This window comes from Synchiropus splendidus, chromosome 11 (genome assembly GCF_027744825.2).
Source record: "Synchiropus splendidus isolate RoL2022-P1 chromosome 11, RoL_Sspl_1.0, whole genome shotgun sequence".
Classification (NCBI taxonomy): domain Eukaryota; kingdom Metazoa; phylum Chordata; class Actinopteri; order Syngnathiformes; family Callionymidae; genus Synchiropus; species Synchiropus splendidus.
Window position 1 is genome coordinate 4,615,096 of NC_071344.1, and position 23,189 is coordinate 4,638,284.

The 23,189-nt window shown below is 43.1% G+C and overlaps 4 protein-coding genes across 9 annotated transcripts in view; all 4 read right to left on the reverse strand.

Annotated features, from left to right (window-relative positions):
* LOC128766862 (protocadherin alpha-3-like) overlaps positions 1 to 23,118 on the reverse strand; it is an 87,602-nt gene extending 64,484 nt beyond the window's left edge. Inside the window, exon 1 of one of the 6 annotated variants that reach the window (XM_053878380.1) lies at positions 20,056 to 23,064. In XM_053878380.1, coding sequence (XP_053734355.1) covers positions 20,056 to 22,416 — 2,361 coding nt within the window. In that variant the 5' untranslated portion in view covers positions 22,417 to 23,064. The other 5 variants (XM_053878384.1, XM_053878383.1, XM_053878391.1 and 2 more) reach the window with 5 other exon arrangements.
* On the reverse strand, positions 6,802 to 9,209 carry LOC128766882 (protocadherin gamma-A4-like). Its single transcript, XM_053878416.1, has one exon. It carries the CDS (start codon positions 9,205 to 9,207, stop codon positions 6,802 to 6,804), a length of 2,406 nt encoding a protein of 801 aa, XP_053734391.1. The 5' UTR covers positions 9,208 to 9,209.
* LOC128766888 (protocadherin alpha-3-like) lies at positions 10,286 to 12,655 on the reverse strand. Its single transcript, XM_053878421.1, has one exon. It carries the CDS (start codon positions 12,653 to 12,655, stop codon positions 10,286 to 10,288), a length of 2,370 nt encoding a protein of 789 aa, XP_053734396.1.
* Positions 13,576 to 16,015, reverse strand: LOC128766879 (protocadherin alpha-3-like). Its single transcript, XM_053878411.1, has one exon. The coding sequence runs from the start codon at positions 16,013 to 16,015 to the stop codon at positions 13,589 to 13,591; it is 2,427 nt and encodes an 808-aa protein (XP_053734386.1). The 3' UTR covers positions 13,576 to 13,588.
* Positions 23,119 to 23,189: the final 71 nt, after the last annotated feature.

Below are 23,189 nucleotides of genomic sequence, written 5' to 3' on the forward strand. Positions count from 1 at the left end.
GTAATCCTACCTCTTCAGAAGGCCTCCTCCTGTCAGGCAGCACCAGAGTGTTGGCATGGCTGCCAGGAACTATAGTAGATCCAATACTCATTCTGGGTCCAACTAGCATGTAGCGCTTGTCTCCAGATCTGTACTGGATGCTGTGGCACAGAGTTCCATCATAGTTGGTCTCTTGCAGATATTTAGAAGTGTAGTCTGTGGATTTGGAGCACTGCATTGCGATCAACACGATGATACTGATGATGAAAAGGACTGAAACTGAGCCCAAAGTGATCATCAGGTAAAAAGTCACATCCGTGTCTTCATCCACTTTTGCTGAGCTTTTCACATCAGAAGCAGCAAAAGCCTCTTTGGGCTCCACAACTTTGACCAGCACAGTAGCTGTTGCTGAGAGAGACACGTTCCCATTGTCTTTGACCAGTATGACCAGTTTATGTTCCGCCTCGTCTGTCTCTGTGAACGAGCGGAGAGTTCTGATCTGTCCCGTATAGCGGTCCAAACCAAAGAGGCTGTGGTCAGAAAATTGCTGCAGTGAAAACAGTAACCAGCCGTTGTAACCTACATCAGCGTCATAAGCTCTGACTTTAGTCACCAAGTGTCCTGCGTTCACATTGCGGGGAATCTCCTCCACACCTTCAGCAGAACCGTTGGAGTTGACTGGATACAGGATGACTGGAGGGTTGTCGTTCTGATCCAGGATGAACACGTTCACTGTCACGTTGCTGCTCAGTGACGGACTTCCAGAATCTGTGGCCACAACTTGGAACTGGAAACTCTTCACCGTCTCAAAGTCAAAGCTTTTCAGAGCAGAAATGTGTCCATTGTCTGAGTTGATGTTCAGGAATGAAGCTATTTTGTTGTCTTTACTTCCATCTCTCGGGATATGATAGGAAATCAAAGCGTTGTCATGTTCATCCTGATCAGATGCTTTGACACTAAACAAACTGGCTCCTGGATTGTTTCCCTCACTCACATAGAAGGTGTATGGACTCTGTGAAAACTCTGGTTTGTTGTCATTGACATCTGACACTAACACACTGATAATCTTCTCTGATGACAGTGGCGGTTTCCCCGAGTCTGTTGCAACCAGTTTTAGAGTGTAACTTGTCTGATTCTCCCTGTCCAAGTGTGTTTTGGTGACTAACGAATATGTTCTATCTTGCACTGACGGCGTTAGAGTAAAAGGAACATCATCACTGATGGAGCAAATGACTTTTCCATTCAGACCAGAGTCCAAGTCATTCACACTTATCAGAGCCACTGTGGTTCCTGGTCTGGAATCTTCTGGAATAGAATTTGAAAGTGACGTGACTTCAATCTCAGGTGTATTATCATTCACATCAATTATTTTGATGATTATGCTCTTTTCAGACGTGAGGGGAGCTGGGCCTTTATCAGTTGCCTTTATTTCAATTTCATATGTATCTTTGTCTTCATAATCAATTAAAGCATTCACAGTAATTTCACCAGTAAACTCGTTTATATCAAATAAACTCAATGTTTTTTGACCAACACTGTTGCTAAATGAATAAATAACTTCTCCATTTGCACCTTCGTCTGAATCAGTGGCATTAACTTGAATAACAAGTGTACCAACTGGGGAATTTTCCTCAAGCATCACTGTATTCACATCTTTACTGAAAACAGGTGCGTTATCATTCACATCTAAAACCTTCACTTTTATGTTCATGTTGCCAGATTTCGGTGGTTTCCCCCCATCAATGGCTGTCAAGAGCAATGTATAGAATTCTGTTACTTCCCTGTCTAGCTGTTTTTGAACAATTAGAATAGGTATTTTGCCTTCATCTGCTTTATTCTTAACTTCCAAACGGAAATGATCATTAGAGCTCAGTCTGTAATGCTGGACAGACAAAGAACCACTGTCTGGATCTCTCGCGGGTTTCAGAGGGATGCGCATGCCTGGCAACACAGACTCGAACACCTCAAGCGTGATTTCTTCCTCCGGAAAAACGGGGGAGTGGTCGTTAATATCAGTCACCTCCACAACAACATAGTGTACCTCGAGTGGGTTTTCCAGAACCGTCTTCAGGTTCATCAAGCAAGAACTGCTGCGCTCACAAACCTCCTCTCGGTCGATCTTTCTGCTCACGTACAGAATCCCGTCAGACGGGTTCAGATGAAAAAGCGGTTCCGCTGCGCTCGAGACAATCCGGTACTTCCGCTGTTTCAACGTGTTCTTATCAATTCCCAAATCCTTGGCGATATTCCCGACCACGGTTCCTTCTGTCACTTCCTCGGACACGGAGTACCTCAGTTGCGCTGCCGTCGCGCTCCACAAAAGCGCAGCCACCAAACAGCGGATCCAGCGTCTCGCCAGCATCCTCGGCTGTTGTTTGTTTGTCCCACGACAACGACCAAAATATCACTCAATCCAGACAATAACGAACCTCAGTCAGTGGATGAACCCACCTCCCGTGTTAGGAGTCAGTTTCACCTTAGCTTCACAACATCGCCGGCGCTGAGCGCGAACAAAGACGAAACAGAAGAGATTCTCACGATGCCTGACAGAGGAGGTGGATCCAAAATCACGTGACAATATTTCCACACCGCTTTTATTGAGCAGACACTGACACCCAGTGATGTTTAACTCAACCACACTTCACTTGTCTTTGCTTTCGGATATTTCGCCTAGCATCCCAATAGATCTATTTCACGTGTTTCCACCGCCCGCTGTATACGTTTTCACAGAATGTAATGTACTAATCATCCGTTTGGAATCATCTCAATATTCCCTTTAGTTTGAAACGATAATTTAAGTTTGTATTATTTGAGCTTGTGGTTTGAATAGCGTGTGTGCGTGTCGAAGTATATGGACGCAAAAGTGGTTCTGTGGTGTGGAGTAACTGTGAGACCATTTCAGCACTAAGGACAGCGGCACGGAAGCCGTCATTGATAATAACAACTGACTTGTGAAAGCGACAATAAAAACAGATAACTTCCATAATTTTGTCACTTTTATCATCTGATTATAACTATTCTTTCAAACATACCATAGTAAGTGCATTTCTTTATAAAAATGGTTAATAAATAATCACCACGATGCAGCATTATATCAATTCAGTAAAACTAACACCTCAGTGAGTCTGCAATCACACAACACATTACTGTAGGTTAATGTTGCAAAAACGTTTTTTTTTTTAATTCTAATATAACAAAATAATTCATTAAAATAGCATGAGCATCAGATACTAAAAATATAAAAAATTGGTGGTCTGGATATTTGTTTTGGAGTTATGATTTGGGTAAACACTATGATTCTGTGATGCAGAAATAAGCCAATCGGAAAAAAACAAATCTGTATCTACAGAGATTTTGACAACAGCACTAAAAAATATAAAACAAAATAATGTTTCAAATTGACGGACTGCCACACGAGAAAATTCTCTGATCATCATCATCATCAACAACATCTTCATCATCCCTTTTCCCTGAGTTGCAATAAACAGATGGTATTTCTGTCCGGTGATCAAGCAAAAAAAATATCTTAAATTCCATACCTCTTCGGAAGGCCTCCTCCTGTCAGGCAGCACCAGAGTGTTGGCATGGCTGCCAGGAACTATAGTAGATCCAATACTCATTCTGGGTCCAACTAGCATGTAGCGCTTGTCTCCAGATCTGTACTGGATGCTGTGGCACAGAGTTCCATCATAGTTGGTCTCTTGGAGATATTTAGAAGTGTAGTCTGTGGATTTGGAGCACTGCATTGCGATCAACACGACGATACTGATGATGAAAAGGACTGAAACTGAGCCCAAAGTGATCATCAGGTAAAAAGTCACATCCGTGTCTTCATCCACTTTTGCTGAGCTTTTCACATCAGAAGCAGCAAAAGCCTCTTTGGGCTCCACAACTTTGACCAGCACAGTAGCTGTTGCTGAGAGAGACACGTTCCCATTGTCTTTGACCAGTATGACCAGTTTATGTTCCGCCTCGTCTGTCTCTGTGAACGAGCGGAGAGTTCTGATCTGTCCCGTATAGCGGTCCAAACCAAAGAGGCTGTGGTCAGAAAATTGCTGCAGTGAAAACAGTAACCAGCCGTTGTAACCTACATCAGCGTCATAAGCTCTGACTTTAGTCACCAAGTGTCCTGCGTTCACATTGCGGGGAATCTCCTCCACACCTTCAGCAGAACCGTTGGAGTTGACTGGATACAGGATGACTGGAGGGTTGTCGTTCTGATCCAGGATGAACACGTTCACTGTCACGTTGCTGCTCAGTGACGGACTTCCAGAATCTGTGGCCACAACTTGGAACTGGAAACTCTTCACTGTCTCAAAGTCAAAGCTTTTCAGAGCAGAAATGTGTCCATTATCTGAGTTGATGTTCAGGAATGAAGCTATTTTGTTGTCTTTACTTCCATCTCTCAGGATATGATAGGAAATCAAAGCGTTGTCATGTTCATCCTGATCAGATGCTTTGACACTAAACAAACTGGCTCCTGGATTGTTTCCCTCACTCACATAGAAGGTGTATGGACTCTGTAAAAACTCTGGTTTGTTGTCATTGACATCTGACACTAACACACTGATAATCTTCTCTGATGATAGTGGCGGTTTCCCTGAGTCTATTGCAACCAGTTTTAGAGTGTAACTTGTCTGATTCTCCCTGTCCAAGTGTGTTTTGGTGACTAATGAATATGTTCTATCTTGCACTGACGGTGCTAATGTAAAAGGAACATTGTCACTAATGGAGCAAATGACTTTTCCATTCAGACCAGAGTCCAAGTCATTCACACTTATCAGAGCCACTGTGGTTCCTGGTCTGGAATCTTCTGGAATAGAACTAGAAAGTGATGTGACTTCAATCTCGGGTGTATTATCATTCACATCGATTATCTTGACTAAAATGCTCTTCTCTGATGTTAGAGGAGCAGAACCCTTGTCTGTTGCCCGAATGTCGAATTCGTATTTATCCTTTTCTTCAAAATCAATGACGTCCTTTACAGTGATCTCCCCAGTTATTTCATTTATGTCAAATAGCTTCAATATTTTGCGACTGACACTGTTGCTAAATGAATACACAACCTCACCATTAGAACCCATGTCTAAATCAGTGGCATTAACTTTCAGGACCAAAGTACCAACAGGAGAATTTTCCTCAAGTGCCACGGAATTCGTATCTTTCGTAAATACAGGTGCATTGTCATTCACATCCAAAATATTCACTCTGATATTCGTGTTGCCAGATTTGGGAGGTTTCCCCCCATCAATGGCTGTCAACATGAGAGAGAACACTCCAGTTACTTCTCTGTCTGGATGTTTTTGTAGAACCAAAATGGGGATTTTACCCTCGTCGTTTTCTTTCATTTCTAAGCGGAAGTGATCATTGGAGCTCAGTCTGTAATGCTGGACAGACAAAGAACCACTGTCCGGGTCTCTCGCGGGTTTCAGAGGGATGCGCATGCCTGGCAACACAGACTCCGATATCTCAAGCGTGATTTCATCCTCCGGAAAAACGGGGGAGTGGTCGTTAATATCAGTCACCTCCACAACAACATAGTGTACCTCGAGTGGGTTTTCCAGAACCGTCTTCAGGTTCATCAAGCAAGAACTGCTGCGCTCACAAACCTCCTCTCGGTCGATCTTTCTGCTCACGTACAGAATCCCGTCAGACGGGTTCAGATGAAAAAGCGGTTCCGCTGCGCTCGAGACAATCCGGTACTTCCGCTGTTTCAACGTGTTCTTATCAATTCCCAAGTCCTTGGCGATATTCCCGACCACGGTTCCTTCTGTCACTTCCTCGGACACGGAGTACCTCAGTTGCGCTGCCGTCGCGCTCCACAAAAGCGCAGCCACCAAACAGCGGACCCAGCGTCTCGCCAGCATCCTCGGCTGTTGTTTCTTTGTCCCACGACAACGACCAAAATATCACGTAATCCAGACAATGAAAAACCTCAGTCAGTGGATGATTCCACCTCCCGTGTTAGGAATCAGTTTTACCGCAGCTTCACAACATCGCCGGCGCGGAGCGTGAACAAAGACGAAACAGAAGAGATTCTCACGATGCCTGACAGAGGAGGTGGATCCAAAATCACGTGACAGTTTTTCCACCGTGCTTTTAGCGAGCAGACACTGACACCCAGTGATGTTTATCTTAACCGCGATTAAAATAATAATAATAATAATAAAGTCTACATCCACGTTTTTCATCAGATAATCTACAAAAGAACACCTTTTCATGTATATCTATCACACAATCACCACATTGACTGCTGATGCGGTTCAAATCATCAAAATACCCGCTGCTGCCGTCAACGTTCGTTACAACTTGTAGTGTTTGAAAATGTCATTTGACCAATGAGATATGAGGAAGGAATTTACCAACACAACAGGAAAAAGTCTCAGTACCACGGACAGCGAAAACAACTGTCAAAGCCCTCAACAACATAATGTTTGAGAGCAAGAATTGAGGCAACTCATGATCCATAACTGATTTGAACGATCATCGGACAACTAAAGATATCAATTGAAACACTAACTAGAACTCATCATGAAATAAAGAACAAGATTGGCATGTTCATAATCCAGGAAACAAATCCATCACAGATTAGTTTTACACATTGTCGCATACGAAAAGAAAGAAATAAAAGAAAAGAGCAGATTGATGGCGTACAACTTGAAAATGAAAAAATAAGATTTAAAAAATTGCTATGTTGTCTCTTTGGTGTAACACAAAAATTAACCAACAAGTTAAAAAAAAAAGTATACAATTACTGTATATGGGTTAATCCCCGTTTTAAGCATTGATCATATAAGGTGGTCATCATCATCATCATCATCATCACTCAAGAATCCCAGTTCTGAAATGATATAGCCACATGTACTCTTGAACTAAGTCAAATAAATGATTCCATACCTCTTCAGAAGGCCTCCTCCTGTCAGGCAGCACCAGAGTGTTGGCATGGCTGCCAGGAACTATAGTAGATCCAATACTCATTCTGGGTCCAACTAGCATGTAGCGCTTGTCTCCAGATCTGTACTGGATGCTGTGGCACAGAGTTCCATCATAGTTGGTCTCTTGGAGATATTTAGAAGTGTAGTCTGTGGATTTGGAGCACTGCATTGCGATCAACACGATGATGCTGATGATGAAAAGGACTGAAACTGAGCCCAAAGTGATCATCAGGTAAAAAGTCACATCCGTGTCTTCATCCACTTTTGCTGAGCTTTTCACATCAGAAGCAGCAAAAGCCTCTTTGGGCTCCACAACTTTGACCAGCACAGTAGCTGTTGCTGACAGAGACACGTTCCCATTGTCTTTGACCAGTATGACCAGTTTATGTTCCGCCTCGTCTGTCTCTGTGAACGAGCGGAGAGTTCTGATCTGTCCCGTATAGCGGTCCAAACCAAAGAGGCTGTGGTCAGAAACTTGCTGCAGTGAAAACAGTAACCAGCCGTTATAACCTACATCAGCGTCATAAGCTCGGACTTTAGTCACCAAGTGTCCTGCGTTCACATTGCGGGGAATCTCCTCCACACCTTCAGCAGAACCGTTGGAGTTGACTGGATACAGGATGACTGGAGGGTTGTCGTTCTGATCCAGGATGAACACGTTCACTGTCACGTTGCTGCTCAGTGACGGACTTCCAGAATCTGTGGCCACAACTTGGAACTGGAAACTCTTCACCGTCTCAAAGTCAAAGCTTTTCAGAGCAGAAATGTGTCCATCATCTGAGTTGATGTTCAGGAATGAAGCTATTTTGTTGTCTTTACTTCCATCTCTCAGGATATGATAGGAAATCAAAGCGTTGTCATGTTCATCCAGATCAGATGCTTTGACACTAAACAAACTTGCTCCTGGATTGTTTCCCTCACTCACATAGAAGGTGTATGGACTCTGTAAAAACTCTGGTTTGTTGTCATTGACATCTGACACTAACACACTGATAATCTTCTCTGATGATAGTGGCGGTTTCCCCGAGTCTGTTGCAACTAAAGTTATGGAATAATCCTTCTGTTTCTCTCTGTCTAGATTTGTTTTTGTCACTAACGCATAGCTTTTCTCCTGCACTGAGGGAGTTAGAGTAAAAGGAACATCATCACTGATGGAGCAAATTACTTTTCCATTCAGACCAGAGTCCAAGTCATTCACACTTATCAGAGCCACTGTGGTTCCTGGTCTGGAATCTTCAGAAATAGAATTTGAAAGTGACGTGACTTCAATCTCCGGTGAATTGTCATTCACATCAATGATTTTTATCATCACGTTTTTTTGAGTGGCCAGTGGTGCAAGACCTTTATCAGATGCCTCAATTTCAATTTCATATGCTTCCTTTTCTTCATAATCTATCACACCTTTGACGGTGACCTCACCAGATAATTCGTTTATGTCAAACAACTTCAAAATTTTATGTCCAACACTGTTGCTAAATGAATAAACAACCTCTCCATTTGCACCTTCATCTGAATCTGAAGCATTAACTTGAATTACCAGTGTGCCAACTGGAGAATTTTCCACAAGCATCACTGTGTTCACCTCTTTGCTAAAAATAGGAAGGTTATCATTGACGTCTAAAACGTTCACCCTGATATTCATGTTGCCAGATCTCGGGGGTTTTCCCCCATCAGTGGCTGTCAGTATCAATGAATGTGTCGCAGATAATTCTCTGTCTAACTGTTTTTGAACAATTAATGTTGGAATCTTGCCGTCATCTCCTTTATCCTTCACTTCCAAACGGAAATGATCATTAGAGCTCAGCCTGTAATGCTGGACAGACAAAGAACCACTGTCTGGATCTCTCGCGGGTTTCAGAGGGATGCGCATGCCTGGCAACACAGACTCCGATATCTCGAGGGTTTTTCCTTCCTCCGGAAAAACGGGGGAGTGGTCGTTAATATCAGTCACCTCCACAACAACATAGTGTACCTCGAGTGGGTTTTCCAGAACCGTCTTCAGGTTCATCAAGCAAGAACTGCTGCGCTCACAAACCTCCTCTCGGTCGATCTTTCTGCTCACGTACAGAATCCCGTCAGACGGGTTCAGATGAAAAAGCGGTTCCGCTGCGCTCGAGACAATCCGGTACTTCCGCTGTTTCAACGTGTTCTTATCTATTCCCAAATCCTTGGCGATATTCCCGACCACGGTTCCTTCTGTCACTTCCTCGGACACGGAGTACCTCAGTTGCGCTGCCGTCGCGCTCCACAAAAGCGAAGCCACCAAACAGCGGATCCAGCGTCTCGCCAGCATCCTCGGCTGTTGTTTCTTTGTCCCACGACAACGACCAAAATATCACTCAATCCAGACAATAACGAACCTCAGTCAGTGGATGATTCCACCTCCCGTGTTAGGAATCAGTTTTACCGCAGCTTCACAACATCGCCGGCGCGGAGCGTGAACAAAGACGAAACAGAAGAGATTCTCACGATGCCTGACAGAGGAGGTGGATCCAAAACCACGTGACAGTTTTTCCACCGTGCTTTTAGCGAGCAGACACTGACACCCAGTGATGTTTATCTAAACCGCAATAATAATAAAAACGCTTCCAGTCGGTTTTTAAATCAACCATCCGAAAGAGAAGACTTACTCGTGTATGTCATAATTTAACAGACCTACCGTATAATGACTGTAATGACTGTGTTCAAATCATCAATATACTCCCTTGTCCACGGTCGCCACATCTGTTCGACATATAATTGCATCATTGAGATATGAAGCAGGAATCCAAGACAAAACAGTTTGCACACGAAGGCGCAATACATTTCCAACATAGGGAAAAACAGATGAAGGCCTCAGTACCACGGACAGCGAATGCAGTTGTCAACGTTCTCAAAAACACATGGCACGAGTACAAGAATTGAGGCAACTCATAACCCACGACTGATAAGAACGCTCATCGGAACACTATCCATCAGTATTAAATTATTTAATAAAAGTGTTATTAATCAGGTTATTAATATTAGAAACTACAATTCAGAGAACAATTAAATAGACAATTTATAAATGTTCATTCTGTTGTTGATGTGACATCATCCAAAAAGTGAGCAAACCACAAAAAAAGTCAAAAGTTTGGTCAACTGATGTCACTTAATATTCTGCAGAAATAAATGTGGTAAATAAACGTATTTTCTATCAGCAGTAATTCACTCATTTTTCTGGTAATTTAAATGTATACTTGACCCTGTTGGAACAAGAAGAGATATCATACATATCAGCGTTCAAAACTTAACAACACTGCACCCAATTTTAATAGATGACACCTTGAAGTACGAGCAAATATTGGTCAACACATACCTAAATCCTAACAAATCAAAGTGTGTTATTGTTATTATTGTCTTATCTTATTGTCATATGAATTCCATACCTCTTCAGAAGGCCTCCTCCTGTCAGGCAGCACCAGAGTGTTGGCATGGCTGCCAGGAACTATAGTAGATCCAATACTCATTCTGGGTCCAACTAGCATGTAGCGCTTGTCTCCAGATCTGTACTGGATGCTGTGGCACAGAGTTCCATCATAGTTGGTCTCTTGCAGATATTTAGAAGTGTAGTCTGTGGATTTGGAGCACTGCATTGCGATCAACACGATGATGCTGATGATGAAAAGGACTGAAACTGAGCCCAAAGTGATCATCAGGTAAAAAGTCACATCTGTGTCTTCATCCACCTTTGCTGAGCTTTTCACATCAGAAGCAGCAAAAGCCTCTTTGGGCTCCACAACTTTGACCAGCACAGTAGCTGTTGCTGAGAGAGACACGTTCCCATTGTCTTTGACCAGTATGACCAGTTTATGTTCCGCCTCGTCTGTCTCTGTGAACGAGCGGAGAGTTCTGATCTGTCCCGTATAGCGGTCCAAACCAAAGAGGCTGTGGTCAGAAACTTGCTGCAGTGAAAACAGTAACCAGCCGTTGTAACCTACATCAGCGTCATAAGCTCGGACTTTAGTCACCAAGTGTCCTGCGTTCACATTGCGGGGAATCTCCTCCACACCTTCAGCAGAACCGTTGGAGTTGACTGGATACAGGATGACTGGAGGGTTGTCGTTCTGATCCAGGATGAACACGTTCACTGTCACGTTGCTGCTCAGTGACGGACTTCCAGAATCTGTGGCCACAACTTGGAAGTGGAAACTCTTCACCGTCTCAAAGTCAAAGCTTTTCAGTGCAGAAATGTGTCCATTATCTGAGTTGATATTCAAAAATGAAGTCACTTTGCTTTCTTCGTTTCTCTCTCTCGATATGTGATAAGTAATGACTGAATTATCATTTTCATCAAGATCAAAAGCCTGAACTGAAAACACAAACTCTCCCGGCTTGTTTCCTTCACTCAAATAGAAAGTATATGGACTCTGTGAAAACTGAGGTCTGTTGTCATTAACATCCGACACGATGACACTGATCATCTTCTCTGAAGACAACGCTGGCTTCCCAGAGTCGACTGCTACAAGTTTGATGTCATATTTTGATTCTTCTTCTCGGTTCAAGGGAGATTTGGTCACTAATGAATACATTCTGTCCTGCAGTGATGGTGTTAAGGCAAAAGGAACATCATCAGTGATGGAGCAGACGACTTTACCATTCAGACCAGAGTCCAGGTCATTCACACTGACCAGAGCAACAGTGGTGCCAGGTTTGGAGTCTTCACTGATTGAACTGAAAAACGAAGTGACTTCAATCTCAGGTGCATTATCATTAACGTCCACTATTTTGATGATGACACTTTTCTCAGACGTCAGTGGAGCAGGTCCTTTATCAGATGCCTGAATTTCTATTTCATACTTTTCTTTTGTCTCATAGTCCAAACTTCCTATCACTATTAACTCCCCTGTTATATGATTAATGTCAAAAACGGAAACTAAAGTCTCACTCACACTGTCACCAAATGAATAAACCACTTCTCCATTTTGACCATCATCAAGATCAGTTGCATTAACTTGAACAACTGTGGTGCCTTGAGGAGCATTTTCAATCAGAGATACTGAGTAAACATCTTGAGAGAAAATGGGGTGATTATCATTAACATCCATTACATTGACTTTAATTCTCATCTCTCCTGATTTGGGGGGTTTGCCTCCATCGACTGCAGTTAACACCAAGGAATGACTCGCTGCTGCCTCTCTGTCCAAAGCTTTATGCAAAACTAATATCGGGATTTTACCGTCTTCTCCTTTGTCCTTCACCTCCACACGGAAATGTTCGTTGTGGCTGAGTTTATATTGTTGAACAGAGAACATACCACTGTCTCGATCACGTGCTGGTTTCAACTGAAATCGGGCTCCGGGCATCACAGACTCGGATATTTCCATTGTCTTCTCCGTCTCTGGAAACACTGGCGAGTGATCATTGACATCCATCACCTCCACTGCAACATAGTGAACCTCTAAAGGGTTTTCGAGAACCGTTTTAAGATTCAACAAACACGCACTGCTCTGCGCGCACACCTCCTCTCTGTCGATATCCCGGCTCACATACAGGACGCCGTCCCTCTGATTCACTTGAAACAGCGGCTCTCCACCGGTCGAAACAATCCGACATTTCCTTTCTTTCAGCGTGCTTCTATCCAGCCCCAGGTCTTTGGCTATGTTTCCAACAGCCGTCCCTTCGCTCACCCCTTCGGAGATGGAATATCTCAGTTGCGCCGCGGTCACACTCCACAACAGCGCAGCAACCACGCAGCCGAGCAAACAGCTTCTTTGTTCCATCGCTGACTCCGTAAACGGCCAGAATCATTCGACCGATGACATGAGCTTCAGCAACTCGATCGCAAAAGCTTCAAATTGAAGATGAGTCCCAAAACATCCAAGAGATAAGGGAAAAACAACCACAATTAAATGAGCGACTCCGCACAAAGAACCGCGACGGTGCGCTCGCCGAAGAGAACTGACGAGGACAGAACACGGGTCTGATGACACACAGCACTTGCGCTGTTCACTTCTTCTGTTACACTGACACCTTGCGATCCCAATATGCAGTACAATCATACGCTATACAATCCGTTTCCGTTTCACGAATGTTGAAAAAATACAGAAATGCATAAACGGGAGAAATCAGTATATTATAATTTTTTAAAATACCATTGAAATAAATTGTTGATCTCATAAAAGTTCTCTCCCAAATGTATTTTTCGCAATGCATGTACTGAATACTCTCGAGCTTTCAATACCATATACAACTAAGAGTAAATGTCAACTGACTATGATCATAATAACATAAGTGTTTTTGTTGAGAATGATGTAGTCACTAAGAATAGTAATAATAATAATTGTAATAATAATAACAATAATACAATATTTCTACTTTTTGACTGACAAAATATATGCACTGATTTGTGGTTCTATCACTAGAAATCACAGAATAGGGAAAGAAATAAAAATTGATGTTCAAAAACTAGTTTCTGTTTCATCTCTAGAAAAGCAGAATGTGTACGCTTGCCAAATCAACATGATGGATCATCAAACAATAAGTCTGTTATCAATTATCCAAGCAGTTGGATTCATGAGTCCCTTCGAGAGAAAGGTTGGTTCACCAAACACCAACAACGAGGTTGTCCTCACAAATAACGACAGCATAATAATAAGTAGAATAAAAAAGTAATGTTCAATATCAGATTAAATTCTGATGGAAATCACCTCAAATTAGCCCATAGTCAAATTAAGCACCAAGGACAGCGAATACATGCGCCTTTGGAAAAATGACATAATCAAGGCAAATTCAGAGCACCATCCTACCTCTTCAGAGGTCCTCCTCCTGTCAGGCAGCACCAGAGTGTTGGCATGGCTGCCAGGAACTATAGTAGATCCAATACTCATTCTGGGTCCAACTAGCATGTAGCGCTTGTCTCCAGATCTGTACTGGATGCTGTGGCACAGAGTTCCATCATAGTTGGTCTCTTGGAGATATTTAGAAGTGTAGTCTGTGGATTTGGAGCACTGCATTGCGATCAACACGATGATGCTGATGATGAAAAGGACTGAAACTGAGCCCAAAGTGATCATCAGGTAAAAAGTCACATCCGTGTCTTCATCCACTTTTGCTGAGCTTTTCACATCAGAAGCAGCAAAAGCCTCTTTGGGCTCCACAACTTTGACCAGCACAATAGCTGTTGCTGAGAGAGACACGTTCCCATTGTCTTTGACCAGTATGACCAGTTTATGTTCCGCCTCGTCTGTCTCTGTGAACGAGCGGAGAGTTCTGATCTGTCCCGTATAGCGGTCCAAACCAAAGAGGCTGTGGTCAGAAACTTGCTGCAGTGAAAACAGTAACCAGCCGTTGTAACCTACATCAGCGTCATAAGCTCTGACTTTAGTCACCAAGTGTCCTGCGTTCACATTGCGGGGAATCTCCTCCACACCTTCAGCAGAACCGTTGGAGTTGACTGGATACAGGATGACTGGAGGGTTGTCGTTCTGATCCAGGATGAACACGTTCACTGTCACGTTGCTGCTCAGTGACGGACTTCCAGAATCTGTGGCCACAACTTGGAACTGGAAACTCTTCACCGTCTCAAAGTCAAAGCTTTTCAGTGCAGAAATGTGTCCATTGTCTGAGTTGATGTTCAAAAATGAAGTCACTTTGCTTTCGTCGTTTCTCTCTCTCGATATGTGATAAGTAATGACTGAATTATCATTTTCATCAAGATCAAAAGCCTGAACTGAAAACACAAACTCTCCTGGCTTGTTTCCTTCACTCACATAGAAAGTATATGGACTCTGTGAAAACTGAGGTCTGTTGTCATTAACATCCGACACGATGACACTGATCATCTTCTCTGAAGACAACGCTGGCTTCCCAGAGTCGACTGCTACAAGTTTGATGTCATATTTTGATTCTTCTTCTCGGTTCAGGGGAGATTTGGTCACTAATGAATACATTCTATCCTGCAGTGATGGTGTTAAGGCAAAAGGAACATCATCAGTGATGGAGCAGACGACTTTACCATTCAGACCAGAGTCCAGGTCATTCACACTGACCAGAGCAACAGTGGTGCCAGGTTTGGAGTCTTCACTGATCGAACTGAAAAACGAAGTGACTTCAATCTCAGGTGCGTTATCATTAACGTCCACTATTTTGATGATGACACTTTTCTCAGACGTCAGTGGAGCAGATCCTTTATCAGATGCCTGAATTTCTATTTCATATTCCTCGTTTTTCTCATAATCTAAACTACCAACCACGGTTACTTCCCCTGTTAATTTGTTGATGTCAAATATAGACAGTAATTTGTTACTCACACTGTCACCAAATGAATAAACCACTTCTCCATTTTGACCATCATCAAGATCAGTTGCATTAACTTGAACAACTGTGGTGCCCTGTGGAGCATTTTCATTCAAAGATACAGAGTAAACATCTTGAGAGAAAATCGGTGGATTGTCATTTATGTCCATAACATTAACTTTAATTCTCATCTCTCCTGATTTGGGGGGTTTGCCTCCATCGACTGCAGTTAACACCAAGGAATGACTCGCTGCTGCCTCTCTGTCTAAAGCTTTATGCAAAACTAATATCGGGATTTTACCGTCTCCTCGCTTGTCCTTCACTTCCAAACGGAAATTTTCGTTGTGACTCAGTTTATATTGTTGTACAGAGAATTGACCGTTGTCATGATCATGGGCAGGTTTCAGCTGGAAACGGGCTCCGGGCAACACAGACTCGGATATTTCCATTGTCTTCTCCGTCTCGGGAAACACTGGCGAGTGATCATTGACATCCATCACTTCCACTGCAACATAGTGAACCTCTAAAGGGTTTTCGAGAACCGTTTTAAGATTCAACAAACACGCACTGCTCTGCGCGCACACCTCCTCTCTGTCGATATCCCGGCTCACATACAGGACGCCGTCCCTCTGATTCACTTGAAACAGCGGCTCCCCACCGGTCGAAACAATCCGACATTTCCTTTCTTTCAGCGTGCTTCTATCCAGCCCCAGGTCTTTGGCTATGTTTCCAACAGCCGTCCCTTCGCTCACCCCTTCGGAGATGGAATATCTCAGTTGCGCCGCGGTCACACTCCACACCAGCGCAGCAACCACGCAGCCGAGCAAACAGCTTCTTTGTTCCATCGCTGACTCCGTAAACGGACAGAATCATTCGACCGATGACATGAGCTTCAGCAACTCGATCGCAAAAGCTTCAAATTGAAGATGAGTCCCAAAACATCCAAGAGATAAGGGAAAAACAACCACAATTAAATGAGCGACTCCGCACAAAGAACCGCGACGGTGCGCTCGCCGAAGAGAACTGACGAGGACAGAACACGGGTCTGATGACACACAGCACTTGCGCTGTTCACTTCTTCTGTTACACTGACACCCTGCGATCCCAATATGCAGTACAATCATACGCTATACAATTCGTTGCCGTTGCACTATTGTAGAAAAATACAGAAATGCATCAACGGGAAAAGTCAGTATATTTCAAATAATTTGTAAAAAAAAATAAAATACATCATTGAAATAAATTGTGGAGTTTATTAAAGTTATCGCCCAAATTTCTTTTTCCTAATGCATGTACTGAACTAAGAGTATATTTCAACTGACGATGATGAAGTGTTTTTGTAGACAATGATGTAGTCACTAAAAATAGCAATGATAATAATTGTAATAATAATTACAATATTAACAAGATTTCGGCTTTTTGACTGACAAAATACATACATTGATTGGTGGTACTATATCTAAGAATGACGGAAAAGGGAAAGAAATAAAAATAAATGTTCAAAATCTAGTTTCTGTTTCATCTCTATAAAAGCAGAATGTGTACGCTTGCCAAATCAACATGATGGATCATCAAACAATAAGTCTGTTATCGATTATCCGAGCAGTTGGATTTATGAGTCCCTTCGAGAGAAAGGTTGGTTCACAAAAAAAAGCTCTCATCAGAAATTCGTCAGTAAAAGATTATTTAAGGTAACGACAACAATAACAATCCAGAGAATAAAAAGTTTCTGCTCAATATCACATTCAGTTCTGCAGGTAATGACTTCAAATGATCACGAGGTGAATTTAAGCACCAAGGACAGAGAAAATATCAACCTGACATTAACTAGCAAAATTCAGAGCACCATCCTACCTCTTCAGAAGGCCTCCTCCTGTCAGGCAGCACCAGAGTGTTGGCATGGCTGCCAGGAACTATAGTAGATCCAATACTCATTCTGGGTCCAACTAGCATGTAGCGCTTGTCTCCAGATCTGTACTGGATGCTGTGGCACAGAGTTCCATCATAGTTGGTCTCTTGCAGATATTTAGAAGTGTAGTCTGTGGATTTGGAGCACTGCATTGCGATCAACACGATGATACTGATGATGAAAAGGACTGAAACTGAGCCCAAAGTGATCATCAGGTAAAAAGTCACATCCGTGTCTTCATCCACTTTTGCTGAGCTTTTCACATCAGAAGCAGCAAAAGCCTCTTTGGGCTCCACAACTTTGACCAGCACAGTAGCTGTTGCTGAGAGAGACACGTTCCCATTGTCTTTGACCAGTATGACCAGTTTATGTTCCGCCTCGTCTGTCTCTGTGAACGAGCGGAGAGTTCTGATCTGTCCCGTATAGCGGTCCAAACCAAAGAGGCTGTGGTCAGAAACTTGCTGCAGTGAAAACAGTAACCAGCCGTTGTAACCTACATCAGCGTCATAAGCTCTGACTTTAGTCACCAAGTGTCCTGCGTTCACATTGCGGGGAATCTCCTCCACACCTTCAGCAGAACCGTTGGAGTTGACTGGATACAGGATGACTGGAGGGTTGTCGTTCTGATCCAGGATGAACACGTTCACTGTCACGTTGCTGCTCAGTGACGGACTTCCAGAATCTGTGGCCACAACGTGGAACTGGAAACTCTTCACCGTCTCAAAGTCAAAGCTTTTCAGAGCAGAAATGTGTCCATTTTCTGAGTTGATGTTCAGGAAAGACAGCAGGTCGTTCTTACTTCCTTCTCTCACTATATGATAGGAAACAGCCGCGTTCTCGTTCAGATCATTATCAGTTGCGCTCACAGAGAACACTGAGGCTCCAGCCAGGTTATTTTCTAACAGATAAAAGTCCAGTGGGTTTTGTTGGAAATGTGGACTGTTGTCATTCACATCTGATATCTGGATGTTGAGGGTTTTAAAAGAAGACAAAGGAGGTTCACCACAGTCTGTGGCTTTTAGTATGATCTCATACTGAGACACTTCCTCTCTGTCCAGAACTGTTTTTGTAACGACTGAATATGTGTTTTCCTTATAAGAGGGTTTTAACTCAAACGGTACATTGTTAATTATTTGCAGGATTATTTTCCCATTAACAGCGGAATCTTTATCTTTCACTTTGACAAGGGAAACCACTGTCCCTGGTTTGGAATCCTCTGAAAGAGAGTTGGACAGCGATGTCACCTCAATTTCTGGTGGATTGTCATTAATATCTATTATGTTTATGATGACTCTGCACTCTCCAGTTGATGGCGGTATACCGTTGTCTGATGCTTCAACATCCAATTTAAATATCCTGTCATCTTCATAGTCTATTGTGCCTTTCACACGTATTTCTCCCGTTAATTTATCCAATTCGAAAATATCGTAAATGTTTTTTTTTAAAGTTTGTGTGAGACTATATTCAATTTGGCCATTCATCCCCTCATCAGGATCGATGGCATTTAATTTTAAGATTGTTGACCCACGTGAGATGTGCTCCTTAATGTCGATATGATAAACTTCCTGACTGAACGTGGGTCTGTTATCGTTACTGTCCAGGACAACGATAGAAACATTTAAAGTTCCTGATCTTTGGGGTTTCCCTCCGTCTACCGCAGTCACGACTAACGAATGGTTGTTCTTGTTTTCTCTATCGAGTGGTTTTTTAAGAACAAGAACTGGTTTCTTATCATCATTTTTACGAAAATCCACCTCAAAATGCTCGTTTGATGTCAGAGTGTACATACGAATAGAATTAGCTCCAGCATCGGGATCATTTGCCGAATGCAACTGAAACCGCCGTCCGGGTATTGTATTTTCAGCAATTTTAAAAGTTTGAGTTGCTTCAGAAAATGTGGGGGAGTGATCATTAATATCAGTAATTTCCACAACCACGTAGTGAATTTCCAACGGGTTTTCTACGATGATCTTGAGCTCGATCAAGCAAGACTCCCTCCCCTGACAGAAGCCGTCTCTGTCTATTCTCTTACGGACGTACAATTCTCCATTGTGCGGGTTTACCTCAAAAAACGCGTCCTCGGACTCAGAAACAACACGGAACCGTCGAGCAACCAGAGAGCTGATATCGAGACCCAGATCCTTGGCCACATTTCCCACAATCGTTGATTCCTTCACCTCCTCGGGAACAGAGTAGCGCAGTTCAGCCAGAGCCCGTTTTCCATCGAGAAACAATGCAGCCAAGAGAAAGAAGCTCCAGGAGAATACAAATACTCCCATTCGTCTATTTGTCTCCATCTTCAAAACACCAACGAAACGAATCCACCTTTAGTGAACAACAAATCACATCCAGCTCATGGTCGAGAGATACTACAGGAGGACCAGAACACGATGCGGCGTCGAATACACTGTCAGTCGTCAGGTTCCCCGACAAACAAAAGCGTTTCGAGACGAGCATCGTCCACCAATAATAATGCGACACTGACACCTTGAGGACAGTTCGTGGCAGCTGCATTTTGTCTTTCATAGAGTGCGACAAATTTGATTCAACCTCATTTAAACAATATTTCAACTATTCATTGTTGTGAATATAATATGTGGAAAACAGAAAATAGTGATGAAAACAGTTTTATAGACTCATCAATGTAACCAATGTATGAATGTAGGGCAATCAAGTTCAAATAGTCAATAATGGATAATGACAGACAGGTTGGCAACAAATATTGTTAAGTTACCATTGTGAGCCAATTTTAGAAATGGATATTAATCCCTAATTTTGACACAGAAAATATCACGTCAGTAGAAGAAACGGCTGTCTAAACAAAAAGAAAATTTATTTAATGCACAAACATGTTTTTTTTTTTTTTTTATCAATCCATCGTGTTTCCTTGAAAATAAAATAACCATTGCAGGCCAATTCAGCACCATGGTCAGAGAACATGCGTGAATATCCAACATGAAAGTCCACAGATCCTACCTCTTCAGAGGCCCTCCTCCTGTCAGGCAGCACCAGAGTGTTGGCATGGCTGCCAGGAACTATAGTAGATCCAATACTCATTCTGGGTCCAACTAGCATGTAGCGCTTGTCTCCAGATCTGTACTGGATGCTGTGGCACAGAGTTCCATCATAGTTGGTCTCTTGGAGATATTTAGAAGTGTAGTCTGTGGATTTGGAGCACTGCATTGCGATCAACACGATGATACTGATGATGAAAAGGACTGAAACTGAGCCCAAAGTGATCATCAGGTAGAAGGTCACATCCGTGTCTTCATCCACTTTTGCTGAGCTTTTCACATCAGAAGCAGCAAAAGCCTCTTTGGGCTCCACAACTTTGACCAGCACAGTAGCTGTTGCTGAGAGAGACACGTTCCCATTGTCTTTGACCAGTATGACCAGTTTATGTTCCGCCTCGTCTGTCTCTGTGAACGAGCGGAGAGTTCTGATCTGTCCCGTATAGCGGTCCAAACCAAAGAGGCTGTGGTCAGAAACTTGCTGCAGTGAAAACAGTAACCAGCCGTTGTAACCTACATCAGCGTCATAAGCTCTGACTTTAGTCACCAAGTGTCCTGCGTTCACATTGCGGGGAATCTCCTCCACACCTTCAGCAGAACCGTTGGAGTTGACTGGATACAGGATGACTGGAGGGTTGTCGTTCTGATCCAGGATGAACACGTTCACTGTCGCGTTGCTGCTCAGTGACGGACTTCCAGAATCTGTGGCCACAACTTGGAACTGGAAACTCTTCACCGTCTCAAAGTCAAAGCTTTTCAGCGCAGTGATCACTCCAGTTTCAGGGTTCATATTTAGAAAGGACACTAACTTATTGTTGATGTTTGCGTCCCTTGAAATGTGATATGATATTAAACCATTATCGCCTTCATCACTGTCAGATGCTTTCACAGAAAACACTGAAGCTCCAGGGCTGTTGTTCTCATTTAAGTAAAAAGTGTAGGGTGTCAGTGAAAACTCTGGACTGTTGTCGTTCACATCCGACACAACAACATTGATGGTCTTTTTAGCTGAAAATGACGGTTCGCCTGCATCATGTGCCGTGATAGTGACGTCATAGTTAGAAATAATTTCTCGGTCCAAGTGCGACTTGGTCACTATTGCATACATGTTTTCTTGTAATGAGGGAGACAACATGAAAGGAATATTTTGGTTGATTGAACACATGACTTTTCCATTCAAACCTGAGTCTAAATCTCTCACACTGATCAGAGCCACAGTTGTTCCAGTCTTTGAATCCTCCTTGATGGAGGTGAATAGCGACGTGACTTCTATCTCAGGAGCGTTATCATTGACATCAACTACATTTATAATCACACTTTTATCAGCTGTTAAAGGAACTGGTCCTTTGTCTGACGCTTTAATATCTATCTCATAAGTGATGCTTTCCTCGAAATCAATCTCAGCCTTTACTTTTATTTCTCCAGTATTTGCATCAATATCAAAAAGCTCCATCAATTTTGAATCAACTGCATTCCCAAATGAATAAACAACCTCGCTGTTCACGCCGTCGTCCGGGTCTGTAGCGTTTACTTGAATGACGACTGTGCCCACTGGAACGTTTTCATTCAGAGACACGGTGAGAACATCTTTACTGAACACTGGTGAATTGTCGTTCACATCCAGCACATTAATAATTATATCGATTGAGCCTGAATTCGCTGGTTTCCCTCCATCAACTGCGGTCAGACGGAGCTTGTGTTGAGCCACCGTCTCTCTGTCTAACTGCTTTTGAAGGATTAAAAATGGAATTTTGCGGTCCTGTCCGCGATCTTTCACTTCCATTTTAAAATATTCGTTGTGACTGAGTCTATACTGATGAACGGAATAATGACTAACATCGAGATCTCTGGCTGCATGTAACTGAAACCTTGCACCTGGTAATGCTGACTCTGAAATTTCAAGTCGCTGTTCTCTTTCGGGAAAAACGGGCGAGTTATCATTAATATCCACTATTTCCACAGTCACGTAGTGGATCTCTAGCGGGTTGTCCAGCATGGTTTTCAGGTTGATCAAACACGGAACGCTGCGTTCGCACACCTCCTCCCTGTCTATTGTCTTTTTCACATATAAGATCCCGTCGTCTTGATTCAGCTGAAAGAACGGATCGCTGGACCCGGTGACGACGCGGTATCCTCTCTCTTTCAGCGCACTCTTATCGAGGCCTAAATCCTTCGCTAGGTTTCCCACCACAGTTCCCACTTGCACCTCCTCTTGAACTGAATATCGGATCTGAGCGGAGGCTCCGGTCCACAGAACCTCCAAAATGAACACAAAGACGAACCAGTTCCGCAGCTCTCTCCGTGCTCCGATCCCCCTTTGTTCCATTTCTTCCAAGTAGAGGAAAAATAATCCACTCAGTCCAAGCACATTCACCAAAACGGACACTCAGTGGTGAAAAAATGAAACGGTTTCAGACGAAATCCGATTGAAAACGCGCAGCTCCTGTGACACCCACCGCAATTCACGAGTGATGAAACGGTTTATACAAAGAAGCAAACACGTCACCTCCGTGCGGCCCAGCCGGCAGCCATCTGCTGAACTATACTGACACCATGTGTTGACATGTTGACAACGGCAGCGAACCAAATCCACGATGAAAAGGGAAAAGAATAAGAAGAGTCGAGCGATATGGCAAGAAAACCAATACAGAGCGCTTACAAAATCTGTTACTCGATAAAAGGCAACAATGCAGACTTTATTTGCAAGGTTTTGTTATACGAGTCTGTTATCGGAGCAACATACATGTTGCTTGGACGATTGTCTTTTTCCTTTTCAGTTGAATTTCTTCCAGTATTTTTCCTCCATGAATTCATGATGCTTTTTTTGAATAGTCAATGCAAATTATGTCCATGTTTCCAGTACATAGCTATGAAACGACCAGAAACAACTACTGTGACTTTCCTTCACCTTCACCTTCTTCTACCGCTTATCCGGGGTCGGGTCACGGAGGCAGCATTCGGAGCAGGGAAGCCCAAACTTCCTGATCCACACAAACCTCCTCCAGCTCCTCCCGGGGGATCCCGAGGTGTTCCCAGGCCAGACCGAAGACATAATCTCTCCAGCGAGTCCTGGGTCTTCCCCGGGGTCTCCTCCCGGTA